Here is a 19,879-nt window from a genome sequence, read left to right on the forward strand (position 1 = left end):
CGGTTAGGTGGTATATATTATAATAATAATACAATTATGGATGGACGGACTGCCTGCCGAGTGCCGACACAGAGGTAGCCACAGCCGTGAACTACCGCACTGTACACTGGTTGATAAAGAGATAGTAGTATACTCGTAACAACTAGTATGACACTATGACGACGGTATAAAGAATGAAAAAAAAACCACGGTTAGGTGGTATATATTATAATAATAATACAATTATGGATGGACGGACTGCCTGCCGACTGCCGACACAGAGGTAGCCACAGCCGTGAACTACCGCACTGTACACTGGTTGATAAAGAGATAGTAGTATACTCGTAACAACTAGTATGACACTATGACGACGGTATAAAGAAAGAAAAAAAAATACCACAGTTAGGTGGTATATATTATAATAATAATACAATTATGGATGGACGGACTGCCTGCCGACTGCCGACACAGAGGTAGCCACAGCCGTGAACTACCGCACTGTACACTGGTTGATAAAGAGATAGTAGTATACTCGTAACAACTAGTATGACACTATGACGACGGTATAAAGAAAGAAAAAAAAATACCACAGTTAGGTGGTATATATTATAATAATAATACAATTATGGATGGACGGACTGCCTGCCGACTGCCGACACAGAGGTAGCCACAGCCGTGAACTACCGCACTGTACACTGGTTGATAAAGAGATAGTAGTATACTCGTAACAACTAGTATGACACTATGACGACGGTATAAAGAATGAAAAAAAAACCACGGTTAGGTGGTATATATTATAATAATAATACAATTATGGATGGACGGACTGCCTGCCGACTGCCGACACAGAGGTAGCCACAGCCGTGAACTACCGCACTGTACACTGGTTGATAAAGAGATAGTAGTATACTCGTAACAACTAGTATGACACTATGACGGTATAAAGAATGAAAAAAAAACCACGGTTAGGTGGTATATATTATAATAATAATACAATTATGGATGGACGGACTGCCTGCCGACTGCCGACACAGAGGTAGCCACAGCCGTGAACTACCGCACTGTACACTGGTTGATAAAGAGATAGTAGTATACTCGTAACAACTAGTATGACACTATGACGACGGTATAAAGAAAGAAAAAAAAATACCACGGTTAGGTGGTATATATTGTAATACAATTATGGATGGACGGACTGCCTGCCGAGTTCCGACTGCCGACACAGAGGTAGCCACAGCCGTGAACTACCGCACTGTACTGTGTCTGCTGCTAATATAGACTGGTTGATAAAGAGATAGTATACAATACATACAACAATATACTACTATACTGGTGGTCAGGCACTGGTCACCACTAGTCACACTGGCAGTGGCACTCCTGCAGCAAAAGTGTGCACTGTTTAATTTTAAATTAATATAATATTATGTACTCCTGGGGGCTCCTGCTATAACAACCTGCAGTGCTCCCCAGTCTCCCCCACAATTATTATAAGCTTTGCCTTTTATACATTGATGTGCAGCACACTGGGCTGAGCTGAGTGCACACAGACTGAGTCACACTGTGTGACTGGCTGCTGCTGTGTATCGTTTTTTTTCAGGCAGAGAACGGATATAGCAGAGAACGGATATATTATATTAAAATAAATAAAAGTTAACTAACAACAACTGCACTGGTCACTGTGGTAAACTCTGTCTGACTCTGCACAATCTCTCTCTCTCTTCTAATCTAATTTCTAATGGAGAGGACGCCAGCCACGTCCTCTCCCTATCAATCTCAATGCACGTGTGAAAATGGCGGCGACGCGCGGCTCCTTATATAGAATCCGAGTCTCGCGAGAATCCGACAGCGTCATGATGACGTTCGGGCGCGCTCGGGTTAACCGAGCAAGGCGGGAGGATCCGAGTCTGCTCGGACCCGTAAAAAAAACATGAAGTTCGTGCGGGTTCGGTTTCAGAGAAACCGAACCCGCTCATCTCTAATAGTGACCCCTACACATTTGCTTCACATTATTAGTGCCCCTATACACATAATTACACACATACAGTAGTACCCTGTTACACATATGCCTCCCATTATTAATGCCCTTATACACATAATGACACACATAGTGCCCCTTACACATATGTTGCACATTATTAATGCATTTTTACATGACACACATCATGCTCCTTACACATATTCCGAACACTACTGCACAACCAACCCACTCACATGCACACAGCACTCACACTGCCACTAACACTGTGACCTCTGCCTCTGCTTGGATACAGATGTGTCCTCATAAATCTTGCCTCAATGCTAACATCGGGCACCTTTTCTTCTTTATTAAAATACATCTTATTTGCATTGCTATGTACCTAGGATGCACACGCAGCTTCTGCTGATTAAAATGATATGCAGCATGCCTATATACTGTGTGAGACTGTGGCTGTATCTGCATATAAAATTCTACACACAGAATACAGGCATGCCGCATATCATTTTAATCAGCAGAAGCTGCTGATGCCCCTAGGCATATCAAATGCCCTAGGCAATTGCCTAGTTTGCCTATGCCTATGGCCGGCTCTGAAGTTGGGCAAAATAAATGTGAAATGACATACATATGCTATCTGATGATGCCTTTGTGGCTGCCAGATTTGTTCTGTAAGCAGCTGGAGCAAGCATACTTTGGATGAAAATTGAAGGGAAAACATTATGTAAAAGTTATAGATATGATACTAGTATAGTACATGATACTATTTTTATTTCACAATAATAAAACATGATAATAATATTAGTGAAAGGAAATCATGTTAGTTCATTTTGTTGATGCTTTACGATTTTAAATGATTGTGTTTTGCAGGTATAAATCAATCATAGATCTGGTAAAAGCTTGGCATGATGAAAAACAGCATTACTCATTTCCTTACCCACGAGAGTGTAACCCCAGCTGTCCAAGCAAATGTAGCGGCTCAGTGTGCAGCCACTATACACAGGTATCGCACCAATAAATTTCCTTGATAATCTATTATTGTTGTTTTAGAACAGGTTTTTTCGACCTATGGTTCTTCAGCTGTTGTAGAGGTTCTTCCAGTGGCTGGTAAGGAGCTACATCTTGACAACCTTTGAGTTCTAATATACAAATGTATGATACATATCAGGAACTTCACATGTGATCTTCTGACAGTCCAGCAGACACCAGTTTATGTGGGCATTGAAGTGTACATTCTGGAAGCCTCACAACAAATGCACCTCCAGTGCTATTTTTGTAGAAAAATAGGTTCAGGAACTCCCGTGGGTGGGCAGTGGTGGGCGGAGCTGTGGATAATTTGGGAGGAGCTACAGTAGGGGGGCTTTTGCAAGAATGAAGAGTTTGCACGTGCCACAAAAAAGGGGTGTGGCCTCGCTGTAAGGGGTGTGACTTTGCTGCAAGGGGCATGGCCTTGCAGGAAAGACTACCTTATACCCCAGTTTTGCAACCCACACGCCCAGACATTGCCTACCACAGGAAATAAAAATACTGATTCATGTCCCTTACATTATTTGTCATTTTTCCACCTTATAGTAATGCCCATTACACATTATGCCACACACCGTAATGCCCATTACACAATATGCCACACACCGTAATGCCTATTACACAATATGCCACACACCATAATGCCCATTACGCAATATACCACACACCGTAATGCGACACACCGTAATGATGGTTACACATTATGCCACACACCGTAATGCCTATTACACGTTATGCCACACACCATAATGTCTATTACACGTTATGCCACACACCGTAATACCGATCACATATTATGCCACACACCGTGATGTCTATTACACATTATGCTACACGGGTGTGGTATGGTATGCCGGCGGTCGGGCTCCTGGCGACCAGCATACCGGCGCCGGGAGCCCGATCGCCGGCTTACCGACAGTGTGGCGAGCGCAAATGAGCCCCTTGCGGGCTCACTGCGCTCACCACGCTGCGGGCACGGTGCCACGCTATTTTATTCTCCCTCCAGGGGGGTCGTGGACCCCCACGAGGGAGAATAAGTGTTGGTATGCCGGCTGTCGGGATTCCGTTGCCGGTATACTGTGCGCCGGGATCCCGACAGCCGGCATACTGAAGACCACCCATGCTACACACCGTAACACCCATTATGTGTTATGCCACACACCGTAACGCCAATTACATATTATGACACACATAGTTATGGCCTTGACACCATTTTATGCTACCTTTTCCCTCTGTATACATTACTAAGTCTCAAGCAGAGTAGCACCTCACTACCTAATTAAGGTGTGCAAATTAGGGCCCTTTTCCCACCATTTTATGCCCCACACACCATAATGCCCCTTACAAATTATGCCACAGTAAGGCTTCTAATTACTTTTAAATTACCTGCCTGTTGTCAGGGATCTCATGCTCGTTACCAAGGAATTCATGCACGTTGTCAGGGGTTTCATGCTCTGGGTGCCATGCTCGTTGCCAAGGGTTTCATGTGCATTGCCAGGTGTTTCATACACATTGCCAGGGGTCTCCTGCATGTTGCCAGGGGTTTCATGTGTGTTGCCAGGGGTTTCATGCGCGTTGTCAGCGGTCTCATGCGCGTTGTCAGGTGAGGGCAGGTGCGGGCTGTGAGTATAGCCTCCGCAGCCCCTGTAAACGTCTGAGGTGAGAGTAAAGCAAAAAAAGGAAGTAACTGTGAACCTTGGCAAAACCATGTTGCACTGCAAACATACCAAAATACAGTGCATTCAGAAAGTATTCACAGCACTTTACTTTTTACACATTTTGTTATGTTACAGCCTAATTCCAAAATGAAATAAATTAATTTTTTCCCTCAAAATTCTACACACAATACCCCATAATGACAACGTGATAATAGTTTTTTTGAGATTATTGCAGATTTATTAACATTTTTTACCTATTTTCAAAGTGATCTGTCTAGATCGCTTAGAAATTAAGCACGGATCACTCTGTGTGAATACCCCATGGCGATGGCGATGGGCAGTCTCGTGCGTTGCCATTGCCCATTGAGATCTTTAGCACATACAGGCAAGAACTAGTTAGATCACCTAGCATGTGCATAAAAAACACTGGTTAGCACAGATCACTCAGCACACATTGCTGTGTGTATAGCAATGTGTGCTGAGTGATCTGTGCTAACCTACATCACTTAGCACACAGGCACAAGTCGCCCCGTGTGTATGGGGCATTAGTCAGAGTCAAACAATGCCGAAGTACTTGTCTACAGCAAATGCGTTACACAAAGTGTATGCACAAAGGTGATGTTGCGATTGGGACAGGTGGTATCAGCAAAGTGTTGGGAGGTGTCTGGGAGGTTGCTAGAAATGAACACAAAAGTCAGTTTCATATACGTTTTGTGGACGTGTCTCAGCTGTGTCAGTGAAAGCGGCTGTGTTCCTAAACGCACAGCCGCAACCACAGAGGCCAGTGTCAGATAGAGAAACTGCACCTGCCATAGGGCTGGTGCAAATGTTGATGGCATATAAAGGTCTGCCAACAGTGGCATGTGAAGAATCACCAGCGATGCTGTATGGCGCAGTGACGCTGAAAGTGGGTGACTTAGTGCTTGCACATTCAGACACAGGCATCTACACCAGGGGAAAGCTGAAAATGCATTTTTCATATTTTCGCAGCTGTGACCCCGGCATCAGATGCAAGAGCTGACAAAGCAGCATCCACCTCTGAATCAGGCCCAAAGTAGCCTGTTCTTTTTGATAACCCTCCCTAACCAAGAAATACATTGTGAATGCTATCTGATTAAATTTGATCTAAGAATTAAAAAAAGAGAGGGTCATTATTTGACTATGTATAGCTAATCAGAATATTTCACTGAACCACTTTAGTCACCTAGGCAAGCTAATAGTTGCTGAAAGTGATGGATTCTGAAACCAGCAGAAAGCAGGACAGTTCCCCAAAATTGAGACTGTCCAGCTGAAATCAGAGTAGCGAGATTGATGCTTGGCCAGAACCTAGAATCTTGGGGTCTTGTATTATTATTATTATTATTATTATTATTATGATCCTTTATTTATATGGTGCCACAAAGGTTCCACAGCACCTAACACAGTACAGAAACAATTGAGTAAAACAAGAAAACAGTGACTTACAGTACAACACAATGTAGGACAAGTACATGGTATATAAATATTTCTGCATCAGCGGACATGACACTGAAATAAGCATCAGGGTGGCAAGAACCGAGGGTTAGGTCCCATTATAGTGAGTATGGTGTAGAAAATAGTTTATGTAAGAGAGGGAAAAGCACATGAGGAAAGAGGGCCCTGCTCATGACAGCTTACATTCTAAAGGGGAAGGGCAAACAGGCAGGGGTAACACAGATGGGGTAGAAGTGAGCATGGAACAAAGGGTTAGGCTGAGGGATGGCTGGGTTTGATGAAGTAGTGTGTCTTGAGAGCCCATTTGATGTTTTGTAGAGATAGAGAGAGGTAGAGAATTCCAGAGATAGGGAGAAGCATGTGCAAAAACTTGGAGGTGGGAGTTGGAGGAAGTAAACAGACAGGAGAGGAAGATGAGCCGGGCAGCAGCACTGACAATAGATTGTAGTGGAGAGACGCAGTAGTCAGGGAGTCCAGATAGGAGGAGATTACAGTAGTCCAATCTAGATTGAGTCTTAGTAGCATCCAGGGTGAGAAAGGATCTGATCCCGGGAATATTTTTGAGACGGAAACGGCAGGATTGAAAGAGGTACTGAATGTGTGGTTTTAAGGAGAGGAAGGAGTCAAGGATAACTCCAAGACAACGTACTTGAGGGCTAGATGAGATAGCTGTGCTATCAACAGATAACGTGGTAGATGATCAGCTCAGTCTTAGACATGTTAAGCTTAAGAAAGTGCTTGAATATCCAAGAAGAGATAGCAGAGAGACAGTTGGAGAACTGAGGTGAGAGGGGAAAAGTTCAGGGCAGGAAAGGTAGCTTTTAGTATTATCTTCATAGAGATGATATTGGAAGTCAAAAGAGCTAATAAGCTCACCTAAGGAGGATATATAAAAAGAGAAAAGGAGAAGTCCAAGAACAGAACTTTGGGGGGGACATAGTGTTAGAGGAATTGCGTGGGAGGTGGAGTCATGAGAGGAGACAGAGAAGCAGTGGTCAGAGAGGTAGAAGGACAGCCTCGAAAGGGCCGTATCACACAGCCAATGGAATGAAGGGTTTGCAGTAGGAGAGGGTTGTCCACAGTGTCAAAGTAGCAGAGATGTCAAGGAGAAAAAGCAGAGAGTAGTGGCCCTTGGATTTGGCAACATGGCAGTCATTGCAGACTTTCATTAAGGCAGTTTTAGTGGAGTGGAGAGAATGGAGGCCAGACTGAAATGGGTCAAGCAGGGAGTGGAAGGAAAGAAAAGCAGGGAAAGGAGGGGGCAGGTTACTGAGTGTCTAGTGGGATGTAGTGTCCTGACGTATGGATTCAGGGAGTTATCAGTAGCAAAGAGACAACAGGGTTTTTTGAGAAGAGATGAGGTTCTTAAAATACGACTGTTTAGAGGGAAAGGGCAGCACTAAAAATTTGAAGTAGAGTAAGTCGGCAGTAGAGCATGATTTCCACCACTGTCACTCGGCAGTACGTGAACATTTTTGAAGATATCTGGTGAATCTGAAATGCCAGTGTTGAGGTGTTGATCTGTAAGGGTGATTAGTGGTTGCTGGAGCAACAGAGTCAAGAGCAGAAGTAATGGAGGCATTTTACAGGTACATGGCTTGTTCCAGGCAGGAAAGAAAGAGAATAGGAGAGTTGAGCAGGGAGGATAACGAAATGGTTTTCATAGCCTCAATGTTACACCTAGTGTTGGTAGCCTTAACACGTAGAGATGGAGAAGCGGAGAAGTATAAGTTAAAATAGAGCAGGTGATGTCAGAGAGGAGGAATGGGGAGTTGGAATAGTCAGAAATATCACAAAAGTGAGAGAAGACCAGATCAAGCGAGGGTCTACTCACATGGGAGGATGAGGAGGTTAACTGGGAAAGACCAAGCGATGATGTAAAGTTAAGGAGTTTAGAGGCATAGGATTCTGTGGGGATATCAATTGGGAATCACCTAAGACAATGGAGGGTACATTATGTCTGAAAAGAGGAAGTGAGGGAGCTAGGAAGCAATGTAGTTGAGGAATTTGTAGGCAGTGCCAAGGGATGATAAATGACAGCAACTCGAAGGTGAACAGTTTGGAAAAGACATATAGCATGGACCTCAAATGTAGAGAATTTAAGGAAATATTCTGGGGGTATACAGGTAGGTTGGTAGGAGTAACAAGAGGATAGAAGGACCCCAACACTACCGCCATGGTATGTGTGAGAATGTGAGGCCCCCAGCAGAGACATCATCAGGAGTACTGGTGTCAGAGGGGGAAATCCAGGTTTCTGTAATGGCAAGGAGAGTAATGTAGTTAGAGATAAAGAGGATATGGGTGGGGCCCAGTTTGTTTTTGACAGATCTGGCAGTCCAGGACAAAGAGACTTTGTGGGAGAGATGTGTATGAGATTTTCATGGTTGCTGTAGAGTTGAGGTGAGATTAATTTGAAGGGCTAGACTAAAGAGTGTATAATGATGATGTGGGATCCTGAGCTAGAAGGGAAACTGCAGGAGGTGGACAGGGAGGGAGTTCAAACTGATGTGGTTGGAGGTGAGGTGAAGTGATAGGAAGAGGGGGGAGGGAGCAGGGCTTAGTGGTGGGGTAGTAGGACTATGGTGGAGGAGAGGTGAATGAAAGTGGGGTAACAAGAGAGTAGGGTAAAGGTAGTAGAGGGGTGGATGGGAGACACATGGGAGAGTGGATGAGGTGCAGGAGACTAGGGGGGAAGGATAAAGGTAAAAAGACAGGTTTAGACACTGAGTGATTAAGGGAGTTCAAGAAAACCTGAACATGGGGCGTAATTCCAAGTTGATCGCAGCAGGATTTTTTTTTAGCAGTTGGGCAAAACCATGTGCACTGCAGGGGAGGCAGATATAACATGTGCAGAGAGAGTTAGATTTGGGTGTGGTGTGTTCAAGCTGCAATCTAATTTGCAGTGTAAAAATAAAGCAGCCAGTATTTACCCTGCACTGCAGGGTAAATACTGGCTGCTTTATTTTTACACTGCAAATTAGATTGCAGATTGAACACACCACACCCAAATCTAACTCTCTCTGCACATGTTATTTCTGCCTCCCCTGCAGTGCACATGGTTTTGCCCAACTGCTAAAAAAAATCCTGCTGCGATCAACTTGGAATTACCCCCATGGTGTGGATGAGATAAATAGGGGGAGGGAAACTGGAAATAGGATTCGAGGCTGTATGAGAGAAACAGAGCAGTATATTTACAGAAATGCAGATGAACGTAAAGTGTTGGTAAATGTGTATGCTCAATGGCAATAATTTAGTTTCAAGCTAAATAAAAATATTGATTATTGGAAGCAGAAATTGAATTTTAAGGTTGACTTGAAATGAGAGGATGTGAGGGTGGTACAGTAGGCAAAAAAAGCAATGATAATTCAGACAGGACTTTCAAGTGTATAAAGACAAGATGACATTGTTGCAGCTGTCCATTCAGATGTTTGTGGAAATCTGAAAGTACAAATACAAGTAATTACAGGTGAAGTGGAAAGTTCTTGCAGTATACAAAACAGGGAGTTTAGTGCTGTGTGTCCAGGTTATACAACCAGGATGTATTTGTTGTGAGGAGTAAGTTTACTCACATTTGTTGTTTAAAAGCGGCCCTTCAGTAGTCCTGATTGTTGATAGTGTTCTTCTTCTGCTTTCCTTTGGTTTAACATCAGTATAAGGCTGTTGATGATAAGGATATTTACAACAGTATTTACCACATGTGAAGCTGATCAATGAATGAATAGTTCTCTCTACCCAGGTAGAGCAAACATTAAATGAATATTGCTTATATTATATAAAGAAGCCTCTTATCTCCCAGCCAGCTTAATAATGAAATTATAAGTCTGCACAATTAATACACATTGTATTAGTAGCCCCCCAAATGTATTAATATCCCCATCAGCCTGACATAACATTAATAGCCCCACATTTAATAAAAAGAGACCACTTACACATTTAAAATCCTGACTTTCACTTATACAGGTTGAGTCTCCCTTATCCAAAATGCTTGGGACCAGAGGTATTTTGGATATCGGATTTTTCCGTATTTTGGAATAATTGCATACCATAATGAGATATCATGGCGATGGGACCTAAATATAAGCACAGAATGCATTTATGTTTCATATACACCTTATACACACAGCCTGAAGGTCATTTTAGACAATATTTTTTATAACTTTGTGCATTAAACAAAGTGTGTCTACATTCACACAATTCATTTATGTTTCATATACGCCTTATACACACAGCCTAAAGGTCATTTAATACAATATTTTTAATAACTTTGTGTATTAAACAAAGTTTGTGTACATTGAGCCATCAAAAAACAAAGGTTTCACTATCTCACTCTCACTCAAAAAAGTCTGTATTTCGGAATATTCCGTATTTCGGAATATTTGGATATGGGATACTCAACCTGTATTACATGATACTGCATATTACATTAATAAACTCCAGTAGTCCACACATTACATTAATATTCTCCAGCAGCCACCATATTACATCAGTAGTCTCACTACTAATCTTAATATCCATTACTACATTATATCATTGGCCTCTAACCACATTACATGAATACCCCACCACTTCACTTATCTGCAAGCCTGCTCTGCAAACTGTTACTGTGTGACGTAGACCCCTCTGTTTTCTGCAGTGTTTCTGTGTAGAAAGTAACCTCAACACTAAATGTTGTCTCCCTTGAAGGGTGAGAGAAAGGTGAGTGGTGGAAAAAGAAGAATAGAGGTGTAGTTGAGGGAAGGATCAAAGTTGACTTGAGGAAGAGAGAGGGGAATGGTACGGGAAGAATAGAGGAGCCAGCCATTATGGAGGAGCAGATCAGCCCTTTTGCACTCTATCTGGATAGGGAACTGAGCTACACAGGGTTAATTTCCGATGCCAGCCACATTACACTCAATATATTGGTTGGTCTCAAGGGAGGAGCAAGCCACCAGTAAGGATCTAAAATCTGTATTTACCAGACTTGTGCCATAGCCCTCCTCACTCCTTGCAAGTACAACACTGAGTTAAGCATAGGTCCATAGGTGAAGAGGCTTTACTCATGGGCACATGTGCACTTCACACCTTGCACTATGTTGTTTTAAGAGTACAAACATGCTTGTATATTTTAATTGGTCTTTTATAGCCATATATTATGAACAATGGGGAAAAAATGTGTTTTTAAGGGTCCAATAGTTGATTCCACAGCAAATTAGGGGATAGTTGAAATGGGAGAGAAGAGGAGGGATAAGCCAGATGAATATTATTGAAGACTCCCTTTCCTTCACCTGCCCCCCCCCCCCCCCCCCCACACACACACACACACACATTCATGCTATCTTTAAATCCAGTCCCTTCTTCATCCAGAAGACCCCAAAATCGTTTATTCATGCTTTTATCATCTCCCGCCTAAACTACTGTAACCTCCTCCTCCCTGGTCTTTTGCTCTCCCACCACTTCCTTATTAAATCTACTCTCAATGCTGCTACTCCCCTCATCTTCTGATCTCATTGGTCTGGTTCAACTTCTCCTCACTTGCAACTCTGTTTGGCTCCCTCCGACCTTATCTCATAGCATACTCCATCTCGCCCTCTTTGATCTTCCTTTGATTGTTGCCTTGCTAATTACCTAATCCCATTCCCTCATGCGACTTTTCTTCTGCATCTCCCCTCCTCTGGAAATCACTCCCCCACCCTATCCGAATGTCTACCGACAGATCTGGGGGGAAAATACTTGTTGTATTGTTTGTTTTTACTATTATTTGTTAATTCTATTGTAATTTTACCTGTATGGCTCTACGGAAACTTGGTGATGTGGTAACGAATAAATATTCTTATAGAGCCACCAACCCACAATAATCTTGCTGTAGTTAGTTAGAAAGTGGCTAATTAATGCAGATAAACAGATAGTTATGTGTAGAATAATTTTATTCTTTTGAGCTTTACTACTTGTAAAAATACTGACATCTATAAAATCTATTTGTGAGTAGGATGTATTTTTCCTTTTCTCTACCTAATAATTGTTCGGATTTACTCTTAATATCCTTGTTAATTTCATATATAAGCTGTCTAGTAAATTTCTTCAAAAAATGTGTACTACTCATGCTAACACTCACACCCCCCTTCTCTGGCACCCCACCGTACATCTGCAGGCAGTTAAATATTTTTCCATAAACCGTTTTCCTGAGTCCAATCTTACAGCCACATATTTATTTTCTAAGGAAGAAAGGCTTCCTCTCACATTTCATTTTTACCTTCAGCAGACAAGTGTTAAGTGACAGCTGGCAATTCATATCGCTTTTAAAATGTGGAACACAGAATAGCAGATGGTTTTTTTTCATAGTTAGCGCTAAGTTTCATTGCATTCTGTGCTCCTGGTGAAGACGTTTACAGATGGTGGAATTGCATGTGAAAAGGAGATGTAGAAAACACACTTTCTTTACTGCTGATGATGCATATTAATATCAGTCATTAATAAGGTCATTGTTGAACGCATTGGATTTTTGAGTAGAGGCTCTTACTCTCCTATACACATAAGAAGAATCTTATTTTTGTATATTCTTTACATGGATTACAATGGCCATATCACCTGGCTGCTGAGAGGAATCTCGGGCACCAATGCTGCCACAAAACCCATGTATAACTCTCAGCCTAAGGTAGTGTGGCTGCGTAGTACAATAGGAAGCTGCTGGTTTACATATTCACTTTCACATATGGGGGCAAATGTACTAAGAATTGTGTTTGACTTCTAAACCAAATCGCTGGACATCGCCAGCTGCTTAGAAGTTGAAAATCACAAATTTACCAAAGAGCTTATTTGAGTGTCTATTTTAAACCGATAGGGATACTCAGCGATTTCAGTCGGAGTGTAGGAACTGGAGCTCTTAACCAATCACTGCTTTCTTCATTCAGGCTACTGCCAGTGACCAGGAATGACCTAGTTTCATGCAAGTACTACTACTTCATGGACTGAAGACAGTGTCAGACTGGGGCATGAAGGGCCCACCTGGGGAAATGCAGTGGTAGGGGCCCATTCTTAGAGGCTTGTCCTACCATTAGTGTATGGTCTGGGCCCCTTGATAAATAATATATATGGTAAATACTGCTAGTGCATGCATGATAATGTCCCAGATTAATAACAATAATGCACTGTAAAAAATACACCATAGTCCTGTGCAGTATAATGTAACATATGCATAATGTATAATTGAGAGGGTGGGCCCCCAGGCAGTGGGGCCCACCGGTGGTTTCCCCTGTACGCCTATGGGCCAGTCCAAGCCTGACTGAAGAGGACACATTCATTGTGTTGGTGAGTTTGAATTTTATTTTTGAATAAAGGACTACAACACCTGGTGTGCGAGTACTGTCATTTTTAAAATATTTTTTCAAAGTGGGACTACAGGAGCCAGCGGGCCCTAATGTCCAATCATTCTCTCATTTGTGGTTCTCCAAATGCCGGCATACCAGGGCAGGTTTGCTGGTACAGTGCCTGTAGTTCCACTGTGAGGAACCATATTACACTGGTTACGTGTACACATTAACACTGCAACTACCACCACCACCAGGGATGTGAGGAATAGGCCCAAGCTTTAAGTCCAGGCCTGGGGGATCCTCTCTGGGCTTTTTAAGGGCTACACAGCATGTCAAGTGATAGCCAGCTACCATCAGCATGGTCTGAGAAATAGGATCTAGCAGCCACCAGCTGCCAATATACCTAATAAAGTGGTTGTGCTAGACTCTACTGTTCTGGATCTAAATAGGGTATAGTATGGGTGCACGGTCAATTGGCCGACAGTCAATAGGCTGACCACTAATGGTCGTTATGCATTAAGCCAACATGGTCAAAAGGTCAACATGGTCATTAGGTTTACATGTAAAAGGCCGATAGTGCTTATGATCGAGAGGTACAAATGGTCAACAAGTTCAAATGGTCAACATGACAATGGTCGACACACATATGGTCAACACAACTTTTTAAGGTTTTTTTTGTAACTTTTTTTAAAACTTTTTCATATTTATGATCCATGTGGACGACAATTGGATGGCGAGCAAAGTGAGTTGGGGTTCAATGTGCTTTGACAGCGAAAACAACACCCAAATGTTTTTAAATGTTGTATTGACCTTTTGGGAATCGACCATTTTCCACGTCGATCTTTTCATGTATCGACTTTTGTACCTGTTGACCCATTCCATTGTCTACCTTTTATGTGTCAACCTAATGACCCTGTCGACCTTTTCCATGTCAACCATATAGGGTCAACCTAGTGACTGTAGACCAAAGTAGGGTTGACCTAATGAACCATGCCCATTGTACATCTGGGTTGGGGCTGGGATCCCGACAGCAGAATGCTGGCGGCGGGTCGAGCGCAACAAAGCCCCTTGCGAGTTCGCTGCGCTCGCCATGCAGCAGGCTCGATGGCTCGCTGCACTCACCACAGGTTCTATTCCCACTCTATGGGTGTCGAGTGAGAATAGTCTCTGTCAGTCGGCATGCCGACTGCCGAGCAGGTATGCGGGCGAGATCCTGGAGTCGGCATGGTTACCACCGGAATCCTGAGTGCTGGTACATGACAAGATCCCGTACATCTATACCCTCCAATTCTACAAACAAGATAGCTTTTGGTTCACTCGTATATTTTCCATCGATGATACAGGATGCATGAAGTTTACTGGAGTGTTACCATTTCATATTTATGGAACTATACTTGTTAATAAGTATCAATCTATAAGGGATGTAGTACGGTATGCCGGCGCTCGGGCTCCCGGCAACCAGCATACCGGCGCCGGGAGCCCGACCGCCGGCATACCGACAGCGGGGCGAGTGCAAAGGAGCCCCTTGCGGGCTCGCTGCGGAAAAGATTATTCTCCCTCCAGGGGGATCGTGGACCCCCACGAGGGAGAATAGCTGTCGGTATGCCGGGTGTCGGGATTCCGGCGCTGGTATACTGTGCGCCGGGATCCCGACATTCGGCATACTGAAGACCACCCTCTATAAGATACTGTACTTTAATACACTGGATATTTTAGTTACATTTATTATAAAGATTGATTGTCAGATACAAAGTAAACAGGTGTTGATTCTAAAGACCAACTATAAAGGACATAAGGCCTGATTCATAAATGTACGCAAACCTGATGGTTTGCATACAAATACAGTGTTTGGGGGACTGCGTAGGTGCAAGACCCATTCTGCGCATGTGCAGAATAGGTCTTGCTATGTTGCTCGCAACCCCATCAGCACCCGGCACCGTCCTTCAAAATGGAGGGAGGAGGGTGTTGCCTCTTTTTTTTTTTTATTGTTTATTTAATTTTCAAGTTATACAAGGTTACATTAGCCCCCCACAACAGGTCGGGAGGGTATATCCGTAAAACACCATTATTTTTATAGCAGAGATATAATCTAAAAACAGAGATCATGGGGTTCCCATATTGAAAAAAAAACCATCATGTTGATAATAAAGGAAATAGAGATAAAGTATACATCAAAAGCGACCAAAGCACTTTGATTAATTAGGAACCAAAAAAATAAAAAGAAAAACAATCTCGTGGCTGTATCAGTAGGGAGAAGAAGAATAAAGAGAAAGCGAGAAAAGAAGAGAAAGGAAAGACGAGGAAAGTATAGAGTAGGAAGAAAAGAGACAGAGTCGGAGGGACCGCCGGCGCGTCTCTATATACAGCAAATACCGCTCGGAGCGCCAGTGTAAAATAAGAGGCAATGCTTAAGGTACACGAAAAGGTGGTATTAAGGACGGTCACACACCTACTCTATGGGAGGCGAGGCTACTAAGATCACAGTAGAAGTGCCGCGGAGCCCCCGGGGGCGCGCGTTCTACGTGCTGGAGCTTGAGAGTTAAACCATAATTCCCAAACCACAAGAGACTGGAAAGATCTGTTATGGAGGTATGCAGTGATTTTTTCCATTCTTGCGAAGTACCATACTTTATCAATGACCATCTTAATAGGAGGGGCCTCCTTCTTTTTCCAATGGAGAGCAATTGAGCAGCGAGCAGCATTTAAAATCTGTGTCAGTAATTTACCGGTATTTGGAGGTGTGTTAATAACGGGAAGGCCCAGCAGAAAAGACCAAGGGTCTTTAGATATCTGGGATTGGAGCACTGTACTTATCAAGTGTGCGACTGAGTCCCAAAATAACATGATCTTGGGGCACGTCCACCAGATGTGGAGGAAGGAGCCATGACCGCCGCAACCCCTCCAGCACGTGGGCGAAGAGGAAGGAAACATCTTGTGGAGTCTAGAGGGGACAAAGTACCACCTATATAATATTTTGTAAGCATTTTCCTTCACTAGCGTTGAGATGGAGGATTGTGCGGCAGCAGTGAAGACATCCGACCAATCATGGTCAGCAGGCGGCGGACCAAGATCCCGTTCCCACTGGAGAACAAAAGCTGGGGTCGTCGGCTGCCCTCCAATCTGGAGAAGGGAGTATAGTAGGGAGATGATTCCTCGAGCAAGCGGTTTATGATAGCTATATGACTCCAGAGTGGATAAAGGTTGGAACGGGGAAGAATTCGATATAGAAGAGACAAAGTGTCTTATCTGGAAATAGGTAAAAGGGTTCGCTTCCGGGAAATTATATTTTGTTATGATGTCCGATAGGGGCGCGCACGTACCCCCAGCTAGAACATCTTGTACAAAGCGGATGTTCTTTTCCGACCATGGGCGAGATCGAGTCAGATATTGACCCGGGGTGAAAGAAGGGTTATCCCATAAAGGGGTAAGCGGAGAGGGAGATGACAGGAGGTGAAAGCGCCGAGTACAGTAGTCCCAGATCTGGCAGGAGAATTCCAGCACAGGGTGCAGTTGCAAATGGGGGGATCTAGCTTTGGGGGAGGATAAGAGTAAAGACGACAAAGACGTAATATGGCCCAGTGCAGATTCCAGCTGAAGCCATCGAATGTTCTGAGCAGGGGCGAACCAAGCGACAGCTTGGCTAAGATGAGTGGCCAGATAGTGAAGGCGAATATCTGGGAAGCCTCTTCCGCTCTCCTGCACAGGTTTACGTAAGGTGGAGAAACCTATCCTAGGGACCTTATTTTTCCAAACAAAGCGGAGAAACCAAGAGTGAACTTGCGCCAGGACAGAGTCCGGGACTTTCACAGGCAGCGTCTGAAACAGAAAAAGTAGACGGGGGATTATATTCATTTTCAGAGCTATGATTCGTCCCAACCAGGATATAATCAGAGACTGCCATTTATGGAGATCAGCTTTAATGTTGACAAGCAAGGGGGCGAAGTTTGCCTTATAAAGGTCACCATAGCGGTGCGTGATATAGATCCCCAGGTAACGAATTTTAGAAACACACCAAGAAAATTTAAAGTTGGATTGCATGCGAGCTAGGTGGGCAGAAGAGATATGGAGGGGTAGAGCTTCCGTTTTGGACCAATTGACCTTATATCCCAATACATGCCCGTACTCCGATAGAAGATGGAGAAGGTTCGGCAATGAGGTGTGCGGTGAGGAGAGCGAAAGGAGGACATCGTCCGCAAACAGGGAAATCTTGTAGACTGAGCTCCCCACCTCTAACCCCCCAATGTCGGTCGAAGTCCGGATGCGTGCGGCCAACAGTTCTATTACTAGAGCAAATATCAGGGGTGAGAGTGGGCAGCCCTGTCTGGTGCCGTTGGAGATACCCAAGGTGTTGCCCCATTTTGAAGGTGTGATGGACCCAGGGTTTGCATCATCCGACTTCCTGGACTCCGGTGTCCGGATTTGACGGCCAGCCTCAGTAAGCTTCAGCTTACACAGTCTGTCCGGTGTCTGTAAGCATTGCGGATTGCAATCAGTGGTCATGATTGTGAGCCAGGCTGCGTGCTCAGACACAGCACTCGGATCTGTGCTAATGCTATCTCCTACAGACGCCTCCTCCTGCATTAGAATTTTATTTACATGTACAGTAATTGCACAGCCGCTTCCTTGTGTCTGTGCAGTTCCGTACAAACATGAATCGGGCCCATAATCATAACCCCTTGTAGCTATATTGTTGTGTTTGTCATATGTATTGTGGGTTTTATTTATTTTTATCATGTTATAACTTATTCGTTATGTGATGCTTTTTACATTTTATTTTGTAATACCAATTCGTTTATTTGGATTCAACCAGCACAGTTTCTGTTCTTGTATGTTTGTGCATGTGTGTAACATCTGTGGATATACTTTTGTGCCGAAGGGAATGGCCTCGTACGATGCCACCATCTTTCCCAGGACTTGCATGCAGTGATGCACCGACACCTGTTTTGGTTTTAAGAGGTCTCTGACCAGTGTCATGAGTTCCTGCGCCTTCTCCGTCGGGAGAAAAACCTTCTTCTGGTCTGATTCCAGAATCATGCCCAGGAAGGGCAGACGTGTCGTAGGAATCAGCTGCGACTTTGGAATATTTAGAATCCAGCCGTGCTGTTGTAACACCTCCCGAGAGTGTGCTACGCTGATCAGCAACTGCTCTCTGGACCTCGCCTTTATGAGGAGATCGTCTAAGTATGGGATAATTGTGACCCCCTGCTTTCGCAGGAGCACCATCATTTCCGCCATTACCTTGGTAAATATTCTTGGTGCCGTGGAGAGACCAAACGGCAACGTCTGGAATTGGTAATGACAATCCTGTACCACAAATCTGAGGTACGCCTGATGAGGTGGATAAATGGGGACATGAAGGTATGCATCCTCTATGTCCAGAGACACCATAAAATCCCCCCCTTCCAGGCTTGCGATGACCGCTCTGAGCGATTCCATCTTGAACTTGAACCTTTTCAGGTATATGATCACGGATTTTAAATTCAATATGGGTCTGACCGAACCGTCCGGTTTCGGTACCACAAACATGGTCGAATAATAACCCTTTCCATGTTGAAGGAGGGGAACCTTGACCACCACCTGCTGAAGATACAATTTGTGAATTGCAGCTAACACTATTTCCCTCTCTAAGGGGGAAGCTGGCAGGGCCGATTTGAGGTATCGGTGAGGGGGCATCTCCTCGAATTCCAGCTTGTATCCCTGAGACACAATCTCTATTGCCCAGGGATCCACCTGGGAGTGAACCCACTTGTGGCTGAAATTTCGGAGACGCGCTCCCACCGGGCCTAGCTCCGCCTGTGGAGCCCCAGCGTCATGCGGTGGATTTAGTGGAAGCCGGGGAGGACTTCTGTTCCTGGGAACTAGCTGTGTTGTGCAGCTTCTTTCCTCTACCCTTGCCTCTGGCAAGAAAGGACGCACCTCGGACTTTCTTGCCTCTTTGTGAACGAAAGGACTGCATTTGGTAAAACGGTGCTTTCTTAGGTTGTGAGGGAACGTATGGCAAAAAATTTGACTTTCCAGCAGTAGCTGTGGAGACCAGGTCCGAGAGACCCTCCCCAAACAATTCCTCACTCTTGTAAGGTAAAACCTCCATGTGCCTCTTTGAGTCGGCATCGCCTGTCCATTGCCGAGTCCACAGGACCCTTCTGGCAGAAATTGACATTGCATTTATTCTAGAGCCCAGTAGGCTAATGTCTCTTTGAGCATCTCTCATATACAGGACAGCGTCTTTTATATGCCCCAGGGTCATTAATATAGTATCCTTGTCTAAGGTATCCAGATCCTCAGATAAGGAATCCGTCCAAGCTGCTACAGCACTACACACCCAGGTCGACGCAATTTGCCGGCCTTAGTAAGGTACCTGAATGTGTGTAAATGGACTTCAGGGTACCCTCTTGCTTTCTATCCGCAGCATCTTTTAGGGTGGCGTAGCCTGTGACGGCAGGGCTACCCTCTTTGATAAGCGTGTTAGAGCTTTGTCCACCCTA

At 44.1% G+C, this 19,879-nt stretch overlaps 1 protein-coding gene across 1 annotated transcript in view; it reads left to right on the plus strand.

Moving 5' to 3' along the window:
* The window catches only part of R3HDML (R3H domain containing like), a 119,553-nt gene that overhangs the window by 65,610 nt on the left and 34,064 nt on the right, over positions 1-19,879 (plus strand). Inside the window, exon 4 of the mRNA XM_063963522.1 lies at positions 2,822-2,954. Coding sequence (XP_063819592.1) covers positions 2,822-2,954 — 133 coding nt within the window. The remainder of the gene's footprint in view (positions 1-2,821; positions 2,955-19,879) is intronic.

Source organism: Pseudophryne corroboree, chromosome 3 (assembly GCF_028390025.1).
Source record: "Pseudophryne corroboree isolate aPseCor3 chromosome 3, aPseCor3.hap2, whole genome shotgun sequence".
NCBI classification, from domain to species: domain Eukaryota; kingdom Metazoa; phylum Chordata; class Amphibia; order Anura; family Myobatrachidae; genus Pseudophryne; species Pseudophryne corroboree.